This window comes from Acanthopagrus latus, chromosome 7, assembly GCF_904848185.1.
Source record: "Acanthopagrus latus isolate v.2019 chromosome 7, fAcaLat1.1, whole genome shotgun sequence".
NCBI classification, from domain to species: domain Eukaryota; kingdom Metazoa; phylum Chordata; class Actinopteri; order Spariformes; family Sparidae; genus Acanthopagrus; species Acanthopagrus latus.
This window is the reverse complement of record NC_051045.1, coordinates 26,442,994-26,460,600: the sequence shown is the minus strand read 5'-3', so window position 1 is coordinate 26,460,600 and position 17,607 is coordinate 26,442,994. Positions and strand designations below refer to the sequence as shown.

General features: G+C 41.3%; 1 protein-coding gene across 2 annotated transcripts in view; it reads left to right on the top strand.

Annotated features, from left to right (window-relative positions):
- lamb2 (laminin, beta 2 (laminin S)) overlaps positions 1-17,535 on the top strand; it is a 48,936-nt gene extending 31,401 nt beyond the window's left edge. Inside the window, exons 17-37 of one of the 2 annotated variants that reach the window (XM_037103756.1) lie at positions 1,477-1,604; positions 2,763-2,895; positions 3,014-3,206; positions 3,772-3,915; positions 4,377-4,608; positions 5,041-5,210; positions 6,662-6,697; positions 8,481-8,705; positions 8,811-9,028; positions 9,159-9,255; positions 10,442-10,623; positions 10,714-10,904; positions 11,122-11,306; positions 11,563-11,804; positions 12,279-12,482; positions 13,012-13,156; positions 13,333-13,540; positions 13,630-13,771; positions 14,363-14,539; positions 14,627-14,786; positions 15,716-17,535. In XM_037103756.1, the coding sequence (XP_036959651.1) occupies positions 1,477-1,604; positions 2,763-2,895; positions 3,014-3,206; positions 3,772-3,915; positions 4,377-4,608; positions 5,041-5,210; positions 6,662-6,697; positions 8,481-8,705; positions 8,811-9,028; positions 9,159-9,255; positions 10,442-10,623; positions 10,714-10,904; positions 11,122-11,306; positions 11,563-11,804; positions 12,279-12,482; positions 13,012-13,156; positions 13,333-13,540; positions 13,630-13,771; positions 14,363-14,539; positions 14,627-14,786; positions 15,716-15,852 (3,549 nt within the window). In that variant the 3' untranslated portion in view covers positions 15,853-17,535. The remainder of the gene's footprint in view (positions 1-1,476; positions 1,605-2,762; positions 2,896-3,013; positions 3,207-3,771; positions 3,916-4,376; positions 4,609-5,040; positions 5,211-6,661; positions 6,698-8,480; positions 8,706-8,810; positions 9,029-9,158; positions 9,256-10,441; positions 10,624-10,713; positions 10,905-11,121; positions 11,307-11,562; positions 11,805-12,278; positions 12,483-13,011; positions 13,157-13,332; positions 13,541-13,629; positions 13,772-14,362; positions 14,540-14,626; positions 14,787-15,715) is intronic. The other variant, XM_037103757.1, reaches the window with a different exon arrangement.
- The last annotated feature ends 72 nt before the right edge of the window (positions 17,536-17,607 follow it).

The window sequence follows — 17,607 nt, the reverse complement described above, 5'->3', positions numbered from 1 at the left end:
GATCTTTTCGGCAGGAAAGTGAATTAGCATAATTCACACAACTCTTAACAAAAGAGTTGGCCATTGGTTTTGCCTTTGTTTCAGCCCTTTGCCTAGAAATGATGTATACTATATACACTATATTACCAAAAGTATTCGCTCACCTGCCTTTACTCATTCTATGAACTGAAGGGCCATCCCATTCCTAACTCATAGAATTCAATATGATGTCGGTCCACCTTTTGCAGCTATTACAGCTTCAACTCTTCTGGGAAGACTGTCCACAAGGTTGAGGAGAGTGTTTATAGGAATTTTTGACCATTCTTCCAAAAGCGCATTGGTGAGGTCACACACTGATGTTGGTCGAGAAGGCCTGGCTCTCAGTCTCCGCTCTAATTCATCCCAAAGGTGTTCTATCGGGTTCAGGTCAGGACTCTGTGCAGGCCAGTCAAGTTCATCCACACCAGACTCTGTCATCCACGTCTTTATGGACCTTGCTTTGTGCACTGGTGCACAGTCATGTTGGAAGAGGAAGGGGCCCGCTCCAACCTGTTCCCACAAGGTTGGGAGCATGGAATTGTCCAAAATGTTTTGGTATCCTGAAGCATTCAATGTTCCTTTCACTGGAACTAAGGGGCCAAGCCCAGCTCCTGAAAAACAACCCCATACCATAATTCCTCCTCCACCAAATTTCACAGTTGGCACAATGCAATCTGAAATGTACCGTTCTCCTGGCAACCTCCAAACCCAGACTCGTCCATCAGATTGCCAGATGGAAAAGCGTGATTCATCACTCCAGAGAACGCGTCTCCACTGCTCTAGAGGCCAGTGACGGCGTGCTTTACACCATTGCATCCGACGCCTTGCATTGCACTTGGTGATGTGTGGCTTGGCTGCAGCTGCTCGGCCATGGAAACCCATTCCATGAAGCTCTCTGCATACTGTACTTGGGCTAATCTGAAGGTCACATGAAGTTTGTAGCTCTCTAGCAATTGACTGTGCAGAAAGTCGGCGACCTCTTTGCACTATGCGCTTCAGCATCCGCTGACCCCTCTCCATCACTTTACGTGGCCTACCACTTCGTGGCTGAGTTGCTGTTGTTCCCAAACGCTTCCATTTTGTTATAATAGAGCTGACAGTTGACTGTGGAATATTTAGGAGCGAGGAAATTTCACGACTGGATTTGTTGCACAAGTGGCATCCTATGACAGTTCCACGCTGGAATTCACTGAGCTCCTGAGAGCGGCCCATTCTTTCACAAATGTCTTGTTTCACAGTCTGCATGCCTGAGTGCTTGAATTTATACACCTGGGGCCAGGCCAAGTGATTAGAACACCTGATTCTGATCATTTGAATGGGTGAGCGAATACTTTTGGTAATATAGTGTATATGCTAAGCTTTAGGCATTACTTTGTAACTACAGTGTATATTGTAACATACGTAATGATCTGTCTTCTTTTGACTGCATATTATCCATATATCGCTGATTCTGCTTAGATGCCTCGAGACTGGGAAGAAGTGCGTATAACAGTGATCCGTCCAGGGCCGATTCCTACCAGTAGCCCCTGTGGAAACACCATCCCAGATGATGACAGACTTACTGTTTCCCTGCCTGCTGGAGCCAGGTCTGTGGACCAACACACACACACACAAACGGGAAATTGCAAAGCTAACATTCATTTACTGGACACTTAGCCTAGCCAATACAATAATTACCGTATTTTCACGACCATAGGGCGCACCGGGTTATAGGGCGCGGTTTCAGTTACGGGTGCTTTTTCTGTATTTAACAAATACATAAGGCGCACTGGACCATAGGGCGCGGGCATGGTAAAACACACCGGTAAAACATGGATGCTAGTGTGTGTATTTAAAAAGGCAGCGGGAGCAAAACTGAGTTTGGTTGTGCTTTATTGAAATACTGGCCCGGATGGAAAGATGGCACCGTTTCATGAAGCGAAAACACCAAGACAGACCTCCTTGAAAATGTTCAATTTTCATTTCTTCCACTAGCGTTACTGCCCTTAGTCGTATGGCTGTAGAGACGCTTCTTCCAGCTGTCCTTTGACCGGCAATCCACTGCTCGAGTCGGTCTTCCAACTCGGGCCATCTCGCCTTGTGTCCACGGAAACTCAGCTGCGTCTTCTTGACCTGTCGCAGCTCGTTTTCCATCTTCCTCTACTTGCGAACCATGGATTCATTGATATTCTATTCCCTCGCGGCTGCTCGATTCCCATGTTCCACCGCGTAACTGACAGCTTTCAGTTTAAACTGTGCTTCGTAACCGTGTCTCTTTGCCATTATCGGGGTTGCCAAAACAATGACGCACATACCGGCACAACGTTCTCATTTAGTCCTCTGTTTCGTCCGCCTTACAACAACAACAATAACGTTCACACTTCACCCTTCAACGTTCTCATGTAATCCGCCTTACAAAAAAACAACACATTAGGCGCACTGCACTATAGGGCGCGCCGCACATTTTGGAGAAAATTTGAGACGTTTAGGTGCGCCTTATGGTCGTGAAAATACGGTACAACTTGCCGAACCCTAACCCTTACCCTATCCTATCCTTACCCTATGTCTTCACCCTAAAATGATTTACAGTACATCACAGGGACTCGCATTTTGTTCCAAAAAGAAAGGCATGTCCCTACAAAGTGACTGTGTAAAAGTATGTCCCCATATGGACAGTAAAACACGATTACTGCACACAAACTCAAACACAATAACTCATACACAATAACTAAATGCCACCTGTATGCTGCTGGTGTTTGCTCCAGGTTTATGGTCCCTCCTCATCCTGTGTGTCTGGAGAGAGATGTGGCTTACACCCTCCGCTTTGAGTTCAGACGCTATCAGGATGCCAACAGTATCCTCAATGGCGCGGCCAATGCTGTCCTCCTTGTGGACTCTGTGAGATTAATTTCTTTTTCCAGGCCTCTCAAATATCTGACCTATGAAGAATTTGTAGTTCTGAGTCCACACACAAACATCTCCCTCTCTCTCCTTTTCAAAATTCATACATTTGCAGATTGTGTTGATGCCCCGCCACTCCTCCATGGAGATGTTCAATGCAGGGGACCCAGCCTCTAACAACAGGAAGCAGACCTATGAGCGATATCGCTGCCACGAAGGGGCAAAGAGTGTGACCCGCCCGCTGATGAGTGACACCTGTGCTAAGCTAATTACCAGCATGTCGGCCATTATAAATGACGGGGCTCTGCGTGAGTGAAAGAAGTCTTATTTATTTGTTTTTGCCTTGTTTGAATGACATGTATGGTATTTGGTATGCAGCAGGCTGAAGGAAGGACCTGAGGAAAATAAAACATAGCCTTGATATGTGGATCAGTGATGTTAATGTGGTTGATTATATTTTTGAGATGTGAAATATATTCATTGGTAGGCGATTTAAAAAAAAATGATGTACTTTAATATCTATTAAACCATACATATATACACATGTATGTACATGTTGGATCCAATATTCATGATTTTTCTGAACTGAATCAATATTTGTTTGTTTTTTTGATCCAGTTGCAGATAGAATTATTAATTTAAACATGCACTACTTCTAACTAAATCAACAAAGAAATGTAGTAGTATATCAGTTTATATGTGTAAGTATTGGCCTCCAAAATGCAGTGGAGTTAAGTGGAGTATTAAGTAGCAGAAAACAGAAATACTCAATTACCATTATATTAATTTATGGTTGATGTTTAATTTATCTTTTAACCCCTAGACTACTATGATATATGTGACTTCATGCCTGTGCTCCCCCTCCTCCTCCAGCTTGTAACTGCGATCCTCAGGGGTCCATCAGCTCCCTGTGTGATGTCCGTGGGGGCCAGTGCCGCTGCAGGCCCAATGTGATTGGTCGACGCTGTGATCAGTGTGCTCCTGGAACTTACGGCTTTGGACCCTCAGGCTGTGCAGGTGAAAAACTATAGCCCTTTTTAAATTTTCCTTGAAATCCAGAGAGGTGTTTATTTAGGATGTGATGTAATATAACATTTTCTGTGTTTTTTTACTAATTTGACTGGGTTATTACAGACAATACAACAGCTAATAAAGAAAATAAAAAATGAAATAAGAATACTCGAATCAAATCTCTTGGGGTTCACACACCATTACATTGGCTGCATTTTGTTCTTTTACTCATTTAACTAAAATGACAGGATGATGATGTATAGTGCCTTTGATAAAGCGCACACTATGATGCTGGCGCCCTCTACTGTTTCTCACTACACAGAAATCCCAAGCTTCCTTACTTAAATATATTCCTGATCCTGCTTTTCTAATTCCATCTTCAATTTCTTCTCCTTTCCACTTCATGTCCTCCTTTCATGCTCTCCTCCTTCCTGTACACGTGTCACCCCTGTCCTCCCTCTGTTCAGCCTGTGGTTGCAGCTTGGAAGGCTCCGTGACTCGACTTTGTGACAAGTTCACTGGCCAGTGCCAATGCCGTCCAGGAGCGTTTGGTCAGCGATGCGACGGATGCCAGGCGGGTCACTGGGGCTTCCCCAGTTGCCGACCCTGCCAGTGTAATGGACACGCCGACGAGTGTGACCAGAGGACCGGAGCCTGCATCAGCTGTAGGGACAACACCGGAGGAGACAAGTGTGAAAGGTGATTTTTCAGTGTGAAGGTGACACACCTGCTAAACCATATGAGATTTTGGTTTACACAGATAATGTATGGGGTTGTGGGGGTAAAGAAAGGGATTTAAAGGCTTTAGAGAAGAAGATGTTTTTGTATTTGTGTTAATCAGAAAACGTACTACTCAATTCTTATTTGCTTGGTTAAATTCCTGTGATCATAAAACAGCTAGCATGTGTTGTACAATAACTAAAAATAGCAATATGCATTCGTCCATAATGTTATTGAAAGATTGGTTGGCACAATGGTGTATTATATTTTTGTGTATGTAAAACATCCCTTAAATGCATTTAATTAAAATGTTTCTGCAGTTATAGAACAGCTTTATATCAATTGCAACTTTGATTTTTTTACTTAACGTGATAAAACCCTGTGCTACAAGACATTTTGTCATTTCTGTAGGTGTGCCAATGGTTACTATGGTAACCCAGTGTTAGGCATGGTGTCCGGTGGTCAGTGTCGTCCATGCCCCTGTCCAGATGGGCCCAACAGTGGACGTCACTTTGCTGCTTCCTGTTACCAGGACAACCGTAGCAGACAGATTATCTGCAACTGTAACCAGGGTTACACAGGTAAACAAAATTCAATGCTGGTTCTCGTTCTCTTTTTGTCTTTCCTCATTCGTCAGCCCTTCCTTTCTCTTTTGTCCCTCCTCTTTATTGTCAGAAAGTGCAGCTGGTGACATCAACATTGTGTCCAGATGTGTGTGTGCGTGAGTGTGTGTGTGTCTGTAGTTATGACACATTTTACATGGAAATTAATTGTAACTAAAGAGGGTGATTCATTTTCTACACAACTTGCATGTTTTTGACAACCTGTTGAACCTGTTGCACACCTGAACATTATCATAGCACATCTTCATACTACTCTTCATGTTCCACTTTGTGTCAGTTTGAGTTTGAAAATGTTAGGACAAATACCTCTTCTGAGTCAAATGTATAAAGTGAAAAACTAGATGGTGACATTTCATCTCATGTAGTTACAGTGCATCAGTAGTCTGGTTTGTAGTGGAGTTTTGATTAAGGAAGAGCCGATTTTACATTATAAATAACTTCAGAGATTGAAATGGACCTGAAAACAAAACTAGGCACACTAGCAGCTCTGTGAGGATACAATGAAGTTGGTATAATGTTTAGCATGTTAACCATCTCAGTTTGTGATGTTAGCATGCCACTACTAAGCTTATAAGCATTACGCAAATAAAGCTGGGAAGGGCAATGTCAGATTTTGATCTGATGATAGCACCACACAACACCACTTTCTGAGGGGGGCCTGAATATCTGAAACAAAAAGTCAACTTCATGGAGGGGCTAGAGGAAAAGTCAGGGGATCGCCATAGTCAGTAGGCTTCATCCTCTGGGGAGCATGATTGTCCATACAGCCAGACTGATGACAATCCCATCAACGTCTTGGCTTTTTGTGTGGTGCTAATTAGCCAATGTTAGCATGCTAACATGCTAATATACCTAAATAGTAATTCAACACTGGTGAACATGATAAACATACCTGCTAAACATTAGTATGCTGAAGTTGTCATTGTGAACATGTTAGCATGTTGTCATTAGCGTTTAGCTCAAAGCGCTGCTGTTGTTTCTAAATACAGCCAACATGCCTTTAGACTCTTGTTTTGAAACTTTTTACTGGTTTACAAGGGTTTAACCTGATGGTGGTGTTTGAGGAAAGGTCATCTAAAACACAAATAATCATACTCTGGTGAATATCATGAATATCCATCCTTAATATCAGGCCAGTTGAGCAGAGTCCGTCTTTACTACCAAGTGAATTCATGTTTTTTGTCAGTCCAGTCAGGTTGTACTCTGAAAAAAAATGAGGCTCATCAAGTTGACACTGAGGTTATTACCTCCTCCAGAACACTTCTGAAAAATACCAGTACTAACATTCAACTCTCCTATCTTATGTGACAACACTAAGGATACAACTGAGGTAAGGCTGGTGTTTGTCCATGGGCTCTAGTGAATGGTAACCTGTGTCATTTCCTTCCTCCCCTGTATTACTGGCACAGGGATTGTTAAACGCTCCGGGGTGACCATTTTTAAGCGTGAGTAGTGACAGTTGACCCCTGTGCCTTCCCCTCCTCCTCCCCATCCTCTATTCCCACCAACCCTCCACTTTACCAGTTCTACCCATGCATGGCTTCAGCACCCCTCTCATCAGTGGTGCTGTGCCACAGTGCACTCCTGCCCATGTGTGAGACCTGATTCAAAGAAAAACTCTTTTTAATACTTCTTAAAATGTGTTTCATGTGGCATTAAAAGGACAAGTAATTGTCCCTAAAAATTTATGCAAATTCTGTTGTAAGTGATTAAATTATTTTAATGCACGATTTGAACCGGGTCTCTTAAAATGTTGCCAATACAGCTACTTGATGCAGAATCATTATTGGTCCAAAAAACGACAGTAAGAAAATGTTTTAGTGAATGATTTGGGTGGTTGAGCAATACTTTTTTAGAAGCCTGGCTTTTCAGATAAAGCCCAATGGAAAGTACTGACTCTTAGAAGTACAAGAAGAGAGAGTTAGTGGACCTGAAATCTAGCTTATTACATTTGCATTCTACTCAACTTTCCCTCATTTTGTTCATCACTGCATTTACCTCCCTTTGCCCCCTCTCTCCTTCATTCCTGACTTTCATCCAACATTCTCTTATTTCTATTTCATCTAATCCTCTCTGTACTTCGGATTTCACCCTGCCAGCACAGCCCTACTCTTTATCTCTCCCCACTTTCTCATTCCTTCTTTCTCTAATTTCCTTTTCCTGCTAGACTCAAATATGCCAAGTATTTCTTCTTTTGAGTCCAACCTTAAGGGACAGCAAATGGAATATGACAGTGATAACAGCCTAACTAAACTGGAAGAATGGTTCACTGTCAAAAGAATCCAGTATTCTGTCTGACTGTTGTTATAGCTGTATGATACAGTTTATACAACCAAATTCAAAAAAGCTTAAACGCTATGTGAAATATTGATAAAACAGAATGTGATCATTTTCCATTGCTTTTTGACAAATAATCAATTGAAATAAGAACAAGGACAATCTATTTCAAGGAACAGAAATGAGAATTTAGACATTACCTGCTCATGCCGAAAGTCAGGAAAATTTCTTGGTCCTCAAAATGTTTCTTGAGCTTGAGCGAAACAGCGTTGCAGCTTTCCCCCAAACAACTCAAATAGACAGGGACATGTTTTAAAACATGAAAAAATAACAGAAAATATATAATAAATTGGTTCCATAAACCTTGTCTAAATAATCCAAGTTCAAAGCGGTTACATCTGTTCCTGTGGAGATTGTTGAGGCAGACTGAGACATCAGGCCAGAATCCCAGAATGAAATTACTGCTGGTTAATGTTACAGTCTGTTATGTTATCAACAAGAATAATAATGTGTTGCATACTGAGGAACGTTGTGATGACAAATACAGTTAACTAATGGAGAGATGGTTAACCCAACCCCAGTGAGTGACGATAAGTAACACAACTGATTCTAGTAACATAACTGTATTAATAGAGAGATGGGTTAAGCCAAGTGTTAGACTACCATGTTTCTTTGAATGGAAGTGTCCCCTGAAAACATTGTAATCGTAGACTTGGCAAAATCCAGTCATGTGAGAAAGTCTTCATTAGTCTCTTAAACAAGATAACCTGTTGATTACCTGCTGTAAGTTCACGTGTCCTGCTTCCTGCTGTTTCATACACCCTAAAAACAGCTTGGAATTGTTGCACACTTCACCCATTCAAATGAGCAAAATAAACATAGCAATTATGCAATTATAGTATATCCTCATTTTCTAACTCTTGTTCTCTTTTGTTTTTTCTCTCCACTTAGGTGCTCGATGTGAGGAATGTGCCCCGGGTTATTACGGCAACCCCTCTCAGCCCGGAGGCCGCTGCCAGCCGTGCCAGTGCAACAACAACATAGACATGTCAGACATCGGCTCTTGTGACCGGCAAACCGGAGAGTGCAGGAAATGCCTTTACAATACAGAGGGCCTCAACTGTGGCATCTGCAGGAGTGGATATTTTGGAGATGCTTCCCGACGCAACTGCAGAAGTGAGTGGCACGTTCATTAAAAAAAATAAAAGCTTACAAATCATGTTTATTATGTTCATTTTAATTATAATTAAGTTTGTTTTTTTTTTACTCTTTGCCTATAAGAGTGCACATGCAACTTCCTGGGTACTGATCGCAGCCAGTGTATGGAGCGTGAGGACTGTGTGTGCCAGCGTTCCACAGGGCAGTGCCAGTGTCTACCCAATGTCATTGGCCTGACATGTGACCACTGCGCCCCCGACCACTGGAACCTGGCCGGTGGGAGGGGCTGTGAAGCCTGCGGCTGTGATCCCAACAACTCAGTCACCTCCTCATGTAATGAGGTGGGAAACGCTTACTCCTGGTCACATTCAGATAAGCACGTCATATGATGCAATTCATTCATTCACATTGATAGGAACAAAATAAATAGATTTGTGTCATGCCATTCTTTCTCCGATTTCTACCTTGTAGTTCACTGGGCAGTGTCAGTGTCGTGATGGCTTCGGGGGGAAGACCTGCACAGACTGTCAGGAGAACTACTGGGGAGACCCTCAGACCCAGTGCAGAGGTTAGACATAATGTACTATGTAGGCTCTTTGTAAACAGTGTATTTATGAAATGATGCAGAGACCAAAGGATTTATTGCATAAGTGAAGCAATCTTGGGCTTCACAGCTGGTGCTAAAGCATTGCACAAAACTTATACTTTACACTTTATAATTACCATCGTTACTAAATTCATTTCTAGTTAATTAAACTTAAGTTAATAGTTATTGCACTGTTAAACAATGAAATGCTTTATAAACCATTTATTAATCACTTGTAAAGGTTCTTAAACAGCAGCTGGATACTGGGCATCCAAATAATACTTGCTAGATGAACAACACAGTATTTATTTTCTATTTACAAAGTATCAAAAACATCAGTTGCAACTTTACAATCAAAAACAGCTTGATGAATGGTTTATAAAGCATCCCATTGTTTGTGAACTGTGAAATACATATCAACTAAAGGTTAATTGATGTGAAATATATGTGTATATATATATATATATATATATATATATATATATATATATATATATATATATATATATATAATATTTATGATGGTTGATATGAAGTGTCACCCAATAATAAATGAACACACAACGTAAATGACGTTAACTGCCATGTCTCTACTCTCACAAAGTAAAGCTTATTTAAAACATCTTGACATAGCATTAGCAAGTTGCAACTTTGTTAGCTTTAGCTTCTCTGCTAAAACACGTTGGCTGCTGTGAGAGGAGTTTATACAGTGATTCTACAGTATAGCAATACACAGTATATGGATGATTTACATTACACTCAGAGTCTGATTTAGTAGTAATGAAAAAGTTATCTATCAATCAAGGAGTATGGTTTAGACCTGGTTTAGTGTCATGAGAGCCTTAGTTTGGACTACAAAGTAAACCTTATGTGTGACTATACATAGAGGGAATTGGAGATATCTGTTCCTCCTTCATGTGTGTCTCAAATTTTCTGCTTAACTTCAAATAATGGATCAGTTATCGATTCATTTTCAGGGTAACCAGGATTGTTTGAAAATAGATATCAGTTTAACTGCATCTAACATTTAACATGGACTACATGAATGTAGAATTTAGCTTCACTGAGAATTCTGAACAAACAAACATTTCAAACAACTAACCAGTGTGAGGACAGTTTCCTGGTTGCTCCACATTCACTGAACACTCTTCCTTGTCTCCTCCTCCAGCTTGTGACTGTGACTGGCGAGGCATTGAGACCTCTCAGTGCAACAGGGTGACGGGCCACTGTGTCTGCCAGCAGGGGGTGTCGGGTGTCCGTTGTGACCAGTGTGCCAGAGGCTTCTCTGGCCAGTTCCCCAACTGTCAGCCCTGTCACCAGTGTTTCGGGGACTGGGATCGCATTGTGCAGGTGCAGTTTGATGCTAAATGGGGGCTTTTATCTTTAATCTATAGATTAGGAGTCAAGCTGAATCTCTTTCAAATGTTGTTTTGTCACTAGGACCTGGCGGTGCGCACCAAGACACTGGCAGAACGTGCCCATGAGATTCAGACCACTGGGCTCACTGGGGCCTATGAGAAGGCCTTCAGAGACCTGGAGGAGAAACTGGCACAAGCTCAGGGTATTGTCAACACACGCAACGCGACGGCTACAGCCGTCGCTACCCTGATGGAGCTTATTGAAGATCTTAGGTACGACTGTGACATTAAGATTTTCCCATGTGAAAATATCCATCTTAAGTCATTTTTTTCGGAAACATTAGAGATTAGTATCCAAATAATGCTTCTTGATTCAGTTTTTTTTTCTATTGAGTTTAAGCAGATTCATTCAGTTTGCCCATAGAAGTTCATTTGACATGTTATCAGGATTACAACTGACACCCCAACTTCTGCTTATCTTGCCCCGCAGAGCGCAAATTGGTGAGACAACGGACACCCTGAACCGCCTGGAAGGAGACCTAACCATCGTCCAAGATGGCAACTCTGAGGCAAGCAAAGATCTGAGTGCTCTGGAGAGAGAGGCTAAAGAGCTAAACCTCACTTCAGAGCAGCTGCACCACCAACTGGATGTCCTCAAAAACTCCAACTTCCTTGGTGAGAAAAAGAAGATGTTTCCTATATGTTTTCCTATATATATATATATATATATATATATATATATATATATATATATATATGAAATATATATATGAAATATATATAGGAAATATATAAAATATATATATATGAGTATTCAACTATTCACACGTATTCACTTTCTCTTATTAAGTGTCAAATTTACTTTAGCATCAGTTCAATTTGTCTGCAATCAGAAAATGAAAACTCCCTTTTCTTACTCTTCTTATTCTAGGTGCATACGACAGCATCCGTACCTCCTACAACAAGTCTCGTGATGCAGAGCGGCGTGCCAATGAATCAACAACCACCAGGCCCAGCACAGTCAGCCAGTCCGCAGACACTCGACGCCGTACCGAACGCCTTATCGCTGCCAAGAAGGACGACTTCAACCGTAAAAACTCTGCTAACAAGCGTGCGCTTGGAGAACTCAACACCAGAGCACAGGGCCTGGACATGAAGAAGATCAATGAGAAGGTCTGATCACACACTTCTTTTTTTGAAGGGCTGTTAGCACTGATTTTGATAGCATTCATGTATACAGCCATGCAAAAGCAGGGAGAAGTAACTGCAAGGTAACTGAAGAATTCACAGCGATAATGGTGATTGAAGAATTTTAGCTGAAACCTTTAAAACTTTCAGAATGTCCACAAATAATAGTTTTTATGTTGTGACATCTATGTATTGTATTGTAGAAATATCTACTGATGTTAGCTTGGTAACCAGCTAGCCCTGGCCTGTCCGCTCCTGTTCTAGCTATGCTGAACACCAACACTCCGCTAGTGCCCGAGCTCCCAGGCTGGACTGATATGGCAGCTGCATGGCTAAACGAGCTAACTAGCTAACAAGCTAACAAATGCTACAGTAAGCAGCAGTTAGTGGTAATCTAGTTGTTTGGTTAGAGTGTGAATTTCCATCAAAATACAAGTATGTGTCCGTCTGTACCTACAGGTGTGTGGCGCCCCAGGTGATGCTCCTTGTGGGGAAAGTCCTTGTGGGGGTGCAGGTTGTCGTGACGATGAGGGGAACCGTCACTGCGGAGGCCTGAACTGTAACAGTGCTGTATCATTAGCTGACAATGCCCTGGAGAGAGCCAAACATGCAGAGAAGGAGCTGAACAAAGCTATGGGAGAGGTGGAGGGACTCTTTACAAAGGTACAGAGGCATATGGGGACTATAGTTATGTACCTTTCATTTGTACTTTAGCTGTTTCAAATGCATAGCATCACATCTGTTCAGATGGACCAATTAGTGGTGTTTTGGTTTGTATGTCAAATTTCTCAAATATATGCTCTTTAAACCAATATAAATATGGGAAAAAAGTCTATGTAAATGAGGCATAAAAGATTTTTGTCTACTTTTCAACCAGAATGGAATGTAGCTAGAAATGTCTGTCTACATTTTTTTCTTAAAGTTCTTTCTGGAATGTCATTTCATTTTTTGCCAATTAAAATGACAGTCAGCCTGTGTGATTTAAGTAAGCAGTGCAGCTGCATTGTAGGACATCTGTGCCCTAAGACAAAACAGATTTGATTTTAAGGAGGCACATTAAAATAGCTAAAAGTAAGACTTAAGATAATATAAATAAGACTTTAAAATATTCTTACAAAACACTGTTAAGTAACTTCAGTCAAAGGCAGCAGTTGCCGTGCCTCCATCATAAGCATCTCTGTCTTTCGTTCAGGTGGCAGAGGCCAAGAGCAAGGCAGAGGAGGCCAAGGGTAAAGCCCAGGCTGCTCTAGACAAAGCCACCGCCACCAAGAACAAAGTGGAGCGCTCCAACAATGATCTGAGAGACCTCATCAAGCAGATCAGAGAATTTCTCACTCGTGAGTCTGACAGTCTGCTTGGTTTATACATTATAATACTGTATATTCTACATGTGCATGCAAGTACACCAAAAACATTTAGAACGGCCATAGTAGTCCGTAACAGTTAGTAAAATAGTTACCTCTTATCTATCTTTACTATGTCAACCCCACCATTACTCATGTCTTCCTCCCAGAGGAGGGTGCGGACCCGGACAGCATTGAGGCCGTGGCGAACCATGTGCTGGCGCTCTCCATCCCTGCCTCACCCCTACAGATCAGACATCTCGCTGATGAAATCAAGGATCGGGTTCGTAGCCTTTCAAATGTGGATGCCATCCTGGAGCAGACACAGGATGATGTCCGCAAGGCAGAGCAGTTGCTGCTGGATGCCAAGAGGGCAAGGTAGTCAGGATAGAGAGAATTATTTGTACTACTATATCTTTTCATTATTTCTTAAAGTGTTAGCTGTCAAACAATATGTTGTTTTTCAGGCATCGTGCTGAGGGGGTAAAGACCACAGCTGAGACAGTGAAACAAGCATTGGTGGATGCTAAGACAGCCCAGACATCAGCAGAGAAAGCCATAGAAAGAGCCAGAGCTGACATTGGGGACACTGAGGCCCGACTGGCACAGGTAACAAACCATAAAACAGAAAAGAAAAACATTAAGCCATTGTAATTGACCCTGTGAGTCCAGTAGACACTGCTGAACATTTTAGCGTCTTTCAGTTCATTGTTTTTGTTTCAACTTTTTGTTTTGGTTCAGTCTCAAAGCTCTTATCAGCATTGTTTTCAGCCACAGAACGATGCTGTTTTTAGCAAGAAAGCTCTGATAAACCCACTTTACACTACCTGGCCAGCAGACGCACACAGTTAACAACTAGCTAGTGAACAGAGTGGAACATTTAGCAGCTAAGGAGCCATTATGACACAATTTAGAGGGTGAATATTAAACCTACTTTCAAATTCATAAAAATACAACTCCAAATGAAGATATCTGTTGGATGTGTAAATGCGTTTGCCATTTCACCTTTAAACATCAATAGATGAATCAGTGCCAAAGGGTTTTTGACACTGTAGCAATGGTAGCCATGTCATTCAAACAAAATCAAAAAGAAATCACACCAGGGCACTTCGTGAAAACATAATCCAACAAAAGCAAGGCTTGTACTTATGTTATTTCAGAAGGATTTGAATACACTGTGCTTCATCATGCTCTCCTCAGATTGAGTCAGAGACATCCAACAGCGAGAAGGACTTGAATGATGCCATGGATCGCCTAGGCACACTGGGACGGGAGATCAGTGCCCTGAAGACCAAGCGTGCCAACAACAGCATGGCAGCAGCCCGAGCTGAAGAGACAGCCACCATGGCCCGAGACAAGGCAGACGAAGCCAAACAGGTGTGTGTCTGTGTGTGTAACACACTTCACCACTTTAAAAGTGTACACAACTGTCACAGAAAAAACATCTCCTGTCTTGATGGTCAGATTCTAGATGGCCAGCTGACAGATAAATACCATGAGGTGCAGCAGCGGGTTGACACGAAGGCCAAAGCTGTGAAGGATGCCAAGAAAAGAGCAGAGAGCCTCAGAGATGAAGCGAAAGAGCTACTGAGAGATGCCCAGAACAAGCTCCGGAGACTAGCAGGTGCTTATTTAAATGTTTACGTGTGTGTCCCTGTGTGTTTATGAAGAGGTAGACGGGGTTTATGTGTTTGTATGTTTCGAGGAAGAAAAGTCTGGGTTTATATTTTGAAATAGTGTAGCACCCCGATGCCACAGACCACAGGTTCCAACGCCGTTTATAAAAAAGAATACACAATAAAAATACAATTTAATAGATAAAAAAAGACACAATAGATAAAAGACAATAAACCAAGAATATAGTAAAATAACCTCCCTGTCTGACCTTACTGGTCTATACATTACAAGGATGACAGACAAAGAGGTTGACCATGTTGTGCTGTGTACACAAGTGAAAAAATAAATAAAATCAATATTGAAATAATAAGCAACCAATCTAGAGACTTTTAATAGGTGTCACGTGTTCTCTCCTTCTTGTCCTAGCTAGAGAACTGGCCAGATTAAGTGACATACACCTTAAAGAAATCCATGTATTTAGAAATAAGCTCATTTGCTTTTTTCGCCAAGGCCAGGCTCACACTACAGGAGTTTGGAGGTAATTTAATCCTGATTCCCTCCTGCCAAAAATCTGAGGAGAAATGTGGTCTGGGACCTCTGTCGGCACTGATGTTCGGCCTTGATAATTTAGGGGTTTACAGATCCAATCTTAATCTTCCTAAACTGCTCACAGGCCCATACAGGCCACCCCAATAAACATCCAATGTGTTTGATAGCTCGTATTTTGAATCTGGAAGATTATGATTGTCATTACTTCAGGACATTCTCAATAGCCAATGACAGAGATATCCTGAAGCAGCTGGTGGTGGTGCCAAGTGAAGTGGTTATTAAAATCAGCACCCAGATGAAGTAGAGTGATTAAAGAACCACTGAGAGGCACCAAATGCTGCTCATGCCTGGCTGTGTAACCATTCCTGAAATCCCTTCTTCCCACAGAGCTGGAGAAAAACTATGAGGAGAACCAGAGAAAGCTGGAGGGGAAAGCTCGTCAGCTGGATGGCTTGGAGGACCAGATGAAAGCCATCCTCAGTGACATCAACAAACAGATCCAGATCTACAACACATGCCAGTAACTCAGCAGTCTTTTTGAAAGTTATACAAAAGGGGTTTCACACTGAAGACAACATTAGCCCTAGGCTGAGAGTTGACACTTGGAACCTGGGGCTAAGAAGGCACTACGAATGCTTTTAGCTTTGGGCTAAGTGCAGTGTGAGATATATTTACCCACAACTGAAGTAAAGGTTGTCTGATATCACCTATGTTATTTTAATTTATGTACATTGTTTTTGTTTTTAAATTCTAAAACGATCTGGAGATGTATCTGTGTTTGACTTTTTGTTTTGACCGTGAAAAATGAAAATTGGTTTTGAGAAAGTCATTAATACACAGATGTGGCTGAAAAATAATTATGCATCGCGAATATATGTAGTTTAACCAGTTATTAATTGTGTTATTTACTGTTGCATAATCAACAGGTCAATATCCTTTTCTCCCTGATTTTCTATAAAGTCTCTGTGACTATTGGAGGTATATTCTGAGCTGTGCTCATCACAAACATCATCAAACTGTATTGGACAATGTCTTCTCTCAGGATAAAACACCACAACTTCTGGATGCATAAAGTTTAACATCATCTGTTTAAATTGAACTGTGGATCATGGTTGAGACTGTAACAGTTCTGACTTATTCTCAAACAAGCCAAAATACAGAGATTTTTGAGGACTTCAGTCGAATAAAGAAATAAACTGAGTTCTTGCAATGATAGATTATAAAGTTAAAGATTATTTGATAAAATTTGTGCCAATGTGGGTGCTAGAATTATAGTTTTGAATGTCTGCCTTTATACATATAAGACAAAAACAAATTATATGACCATTTTTATGTGAAAATAGATGAACTGTTTGATACTGCAAGTAAATAGAAAGAACCAGCCAAAAACACTTCTGCCTGAAGTAGCCAAAGACCAAAAATAAATAAATAGAGAAATAAATACACCTCCCAGCACCTTCAAAGGTCACAGATTATCTCTGATTTCCTGGTTGTCACGGTGAAGTTTCCCTGTCCATTCTTCTTTCTAAGATATAGTCTGGCACATATTCCTGTAAAACCACTCTTCCACACTTTGTGTTCTTGGATGGAGTAAACAAGATATATTGTGCTGATTTAGAGGGGCTGGTCGACAGGCTTTTCAAGATGTAGACAGAGCTGGGCTTGCTGTTTCCCCTTGTTTCCACTATTTATACTAAGCCAAACAAACTGTTTCCTCAAATGAACTGATGTTGGAGTGTATTGATCTCCTCATCTAACTCTCAGAAGGAAAGCAAATAAGTGTAATTCCCAAAACGTTTTGCCATGCTGTTTGCTGTGTTTGTTATGGTTTCAGTTATCGCTGGGATTCAATTTTATGAATGCCAGACGTGAGATGAACAGGTTGTGACTGTCTGTTTATCAAATAGAATATAAGGTCTGCAGTAACTGAACCCTTACTGGAGTGATATAGTATTCTACGGTATGCATAGTGTTGAATTGTGCCTTATAATATGCCAGTGTCTTGGACGTTCACTCATGTGCTACTTTCATGACAATTTGTGTTTGAGGAAGCAAAAAACTATAAGTTTGTACACATGCTTCTCTCAGGTCACATATCAACTGGCAGCCAAGTGATTTCGATACTTACCAAAGCAAAAGTACCAAAAGGAGCATGTGTAAAGTTTTTCTGTGTACAGTTTTGTGAATAAAGGTTGGATAACTTAACACTTTCCTCTGTCGAAGTAGCTTCCTTAAGCATCTATATCACGAGTCTGCTAGAAGTCAGAATACTCGTACAC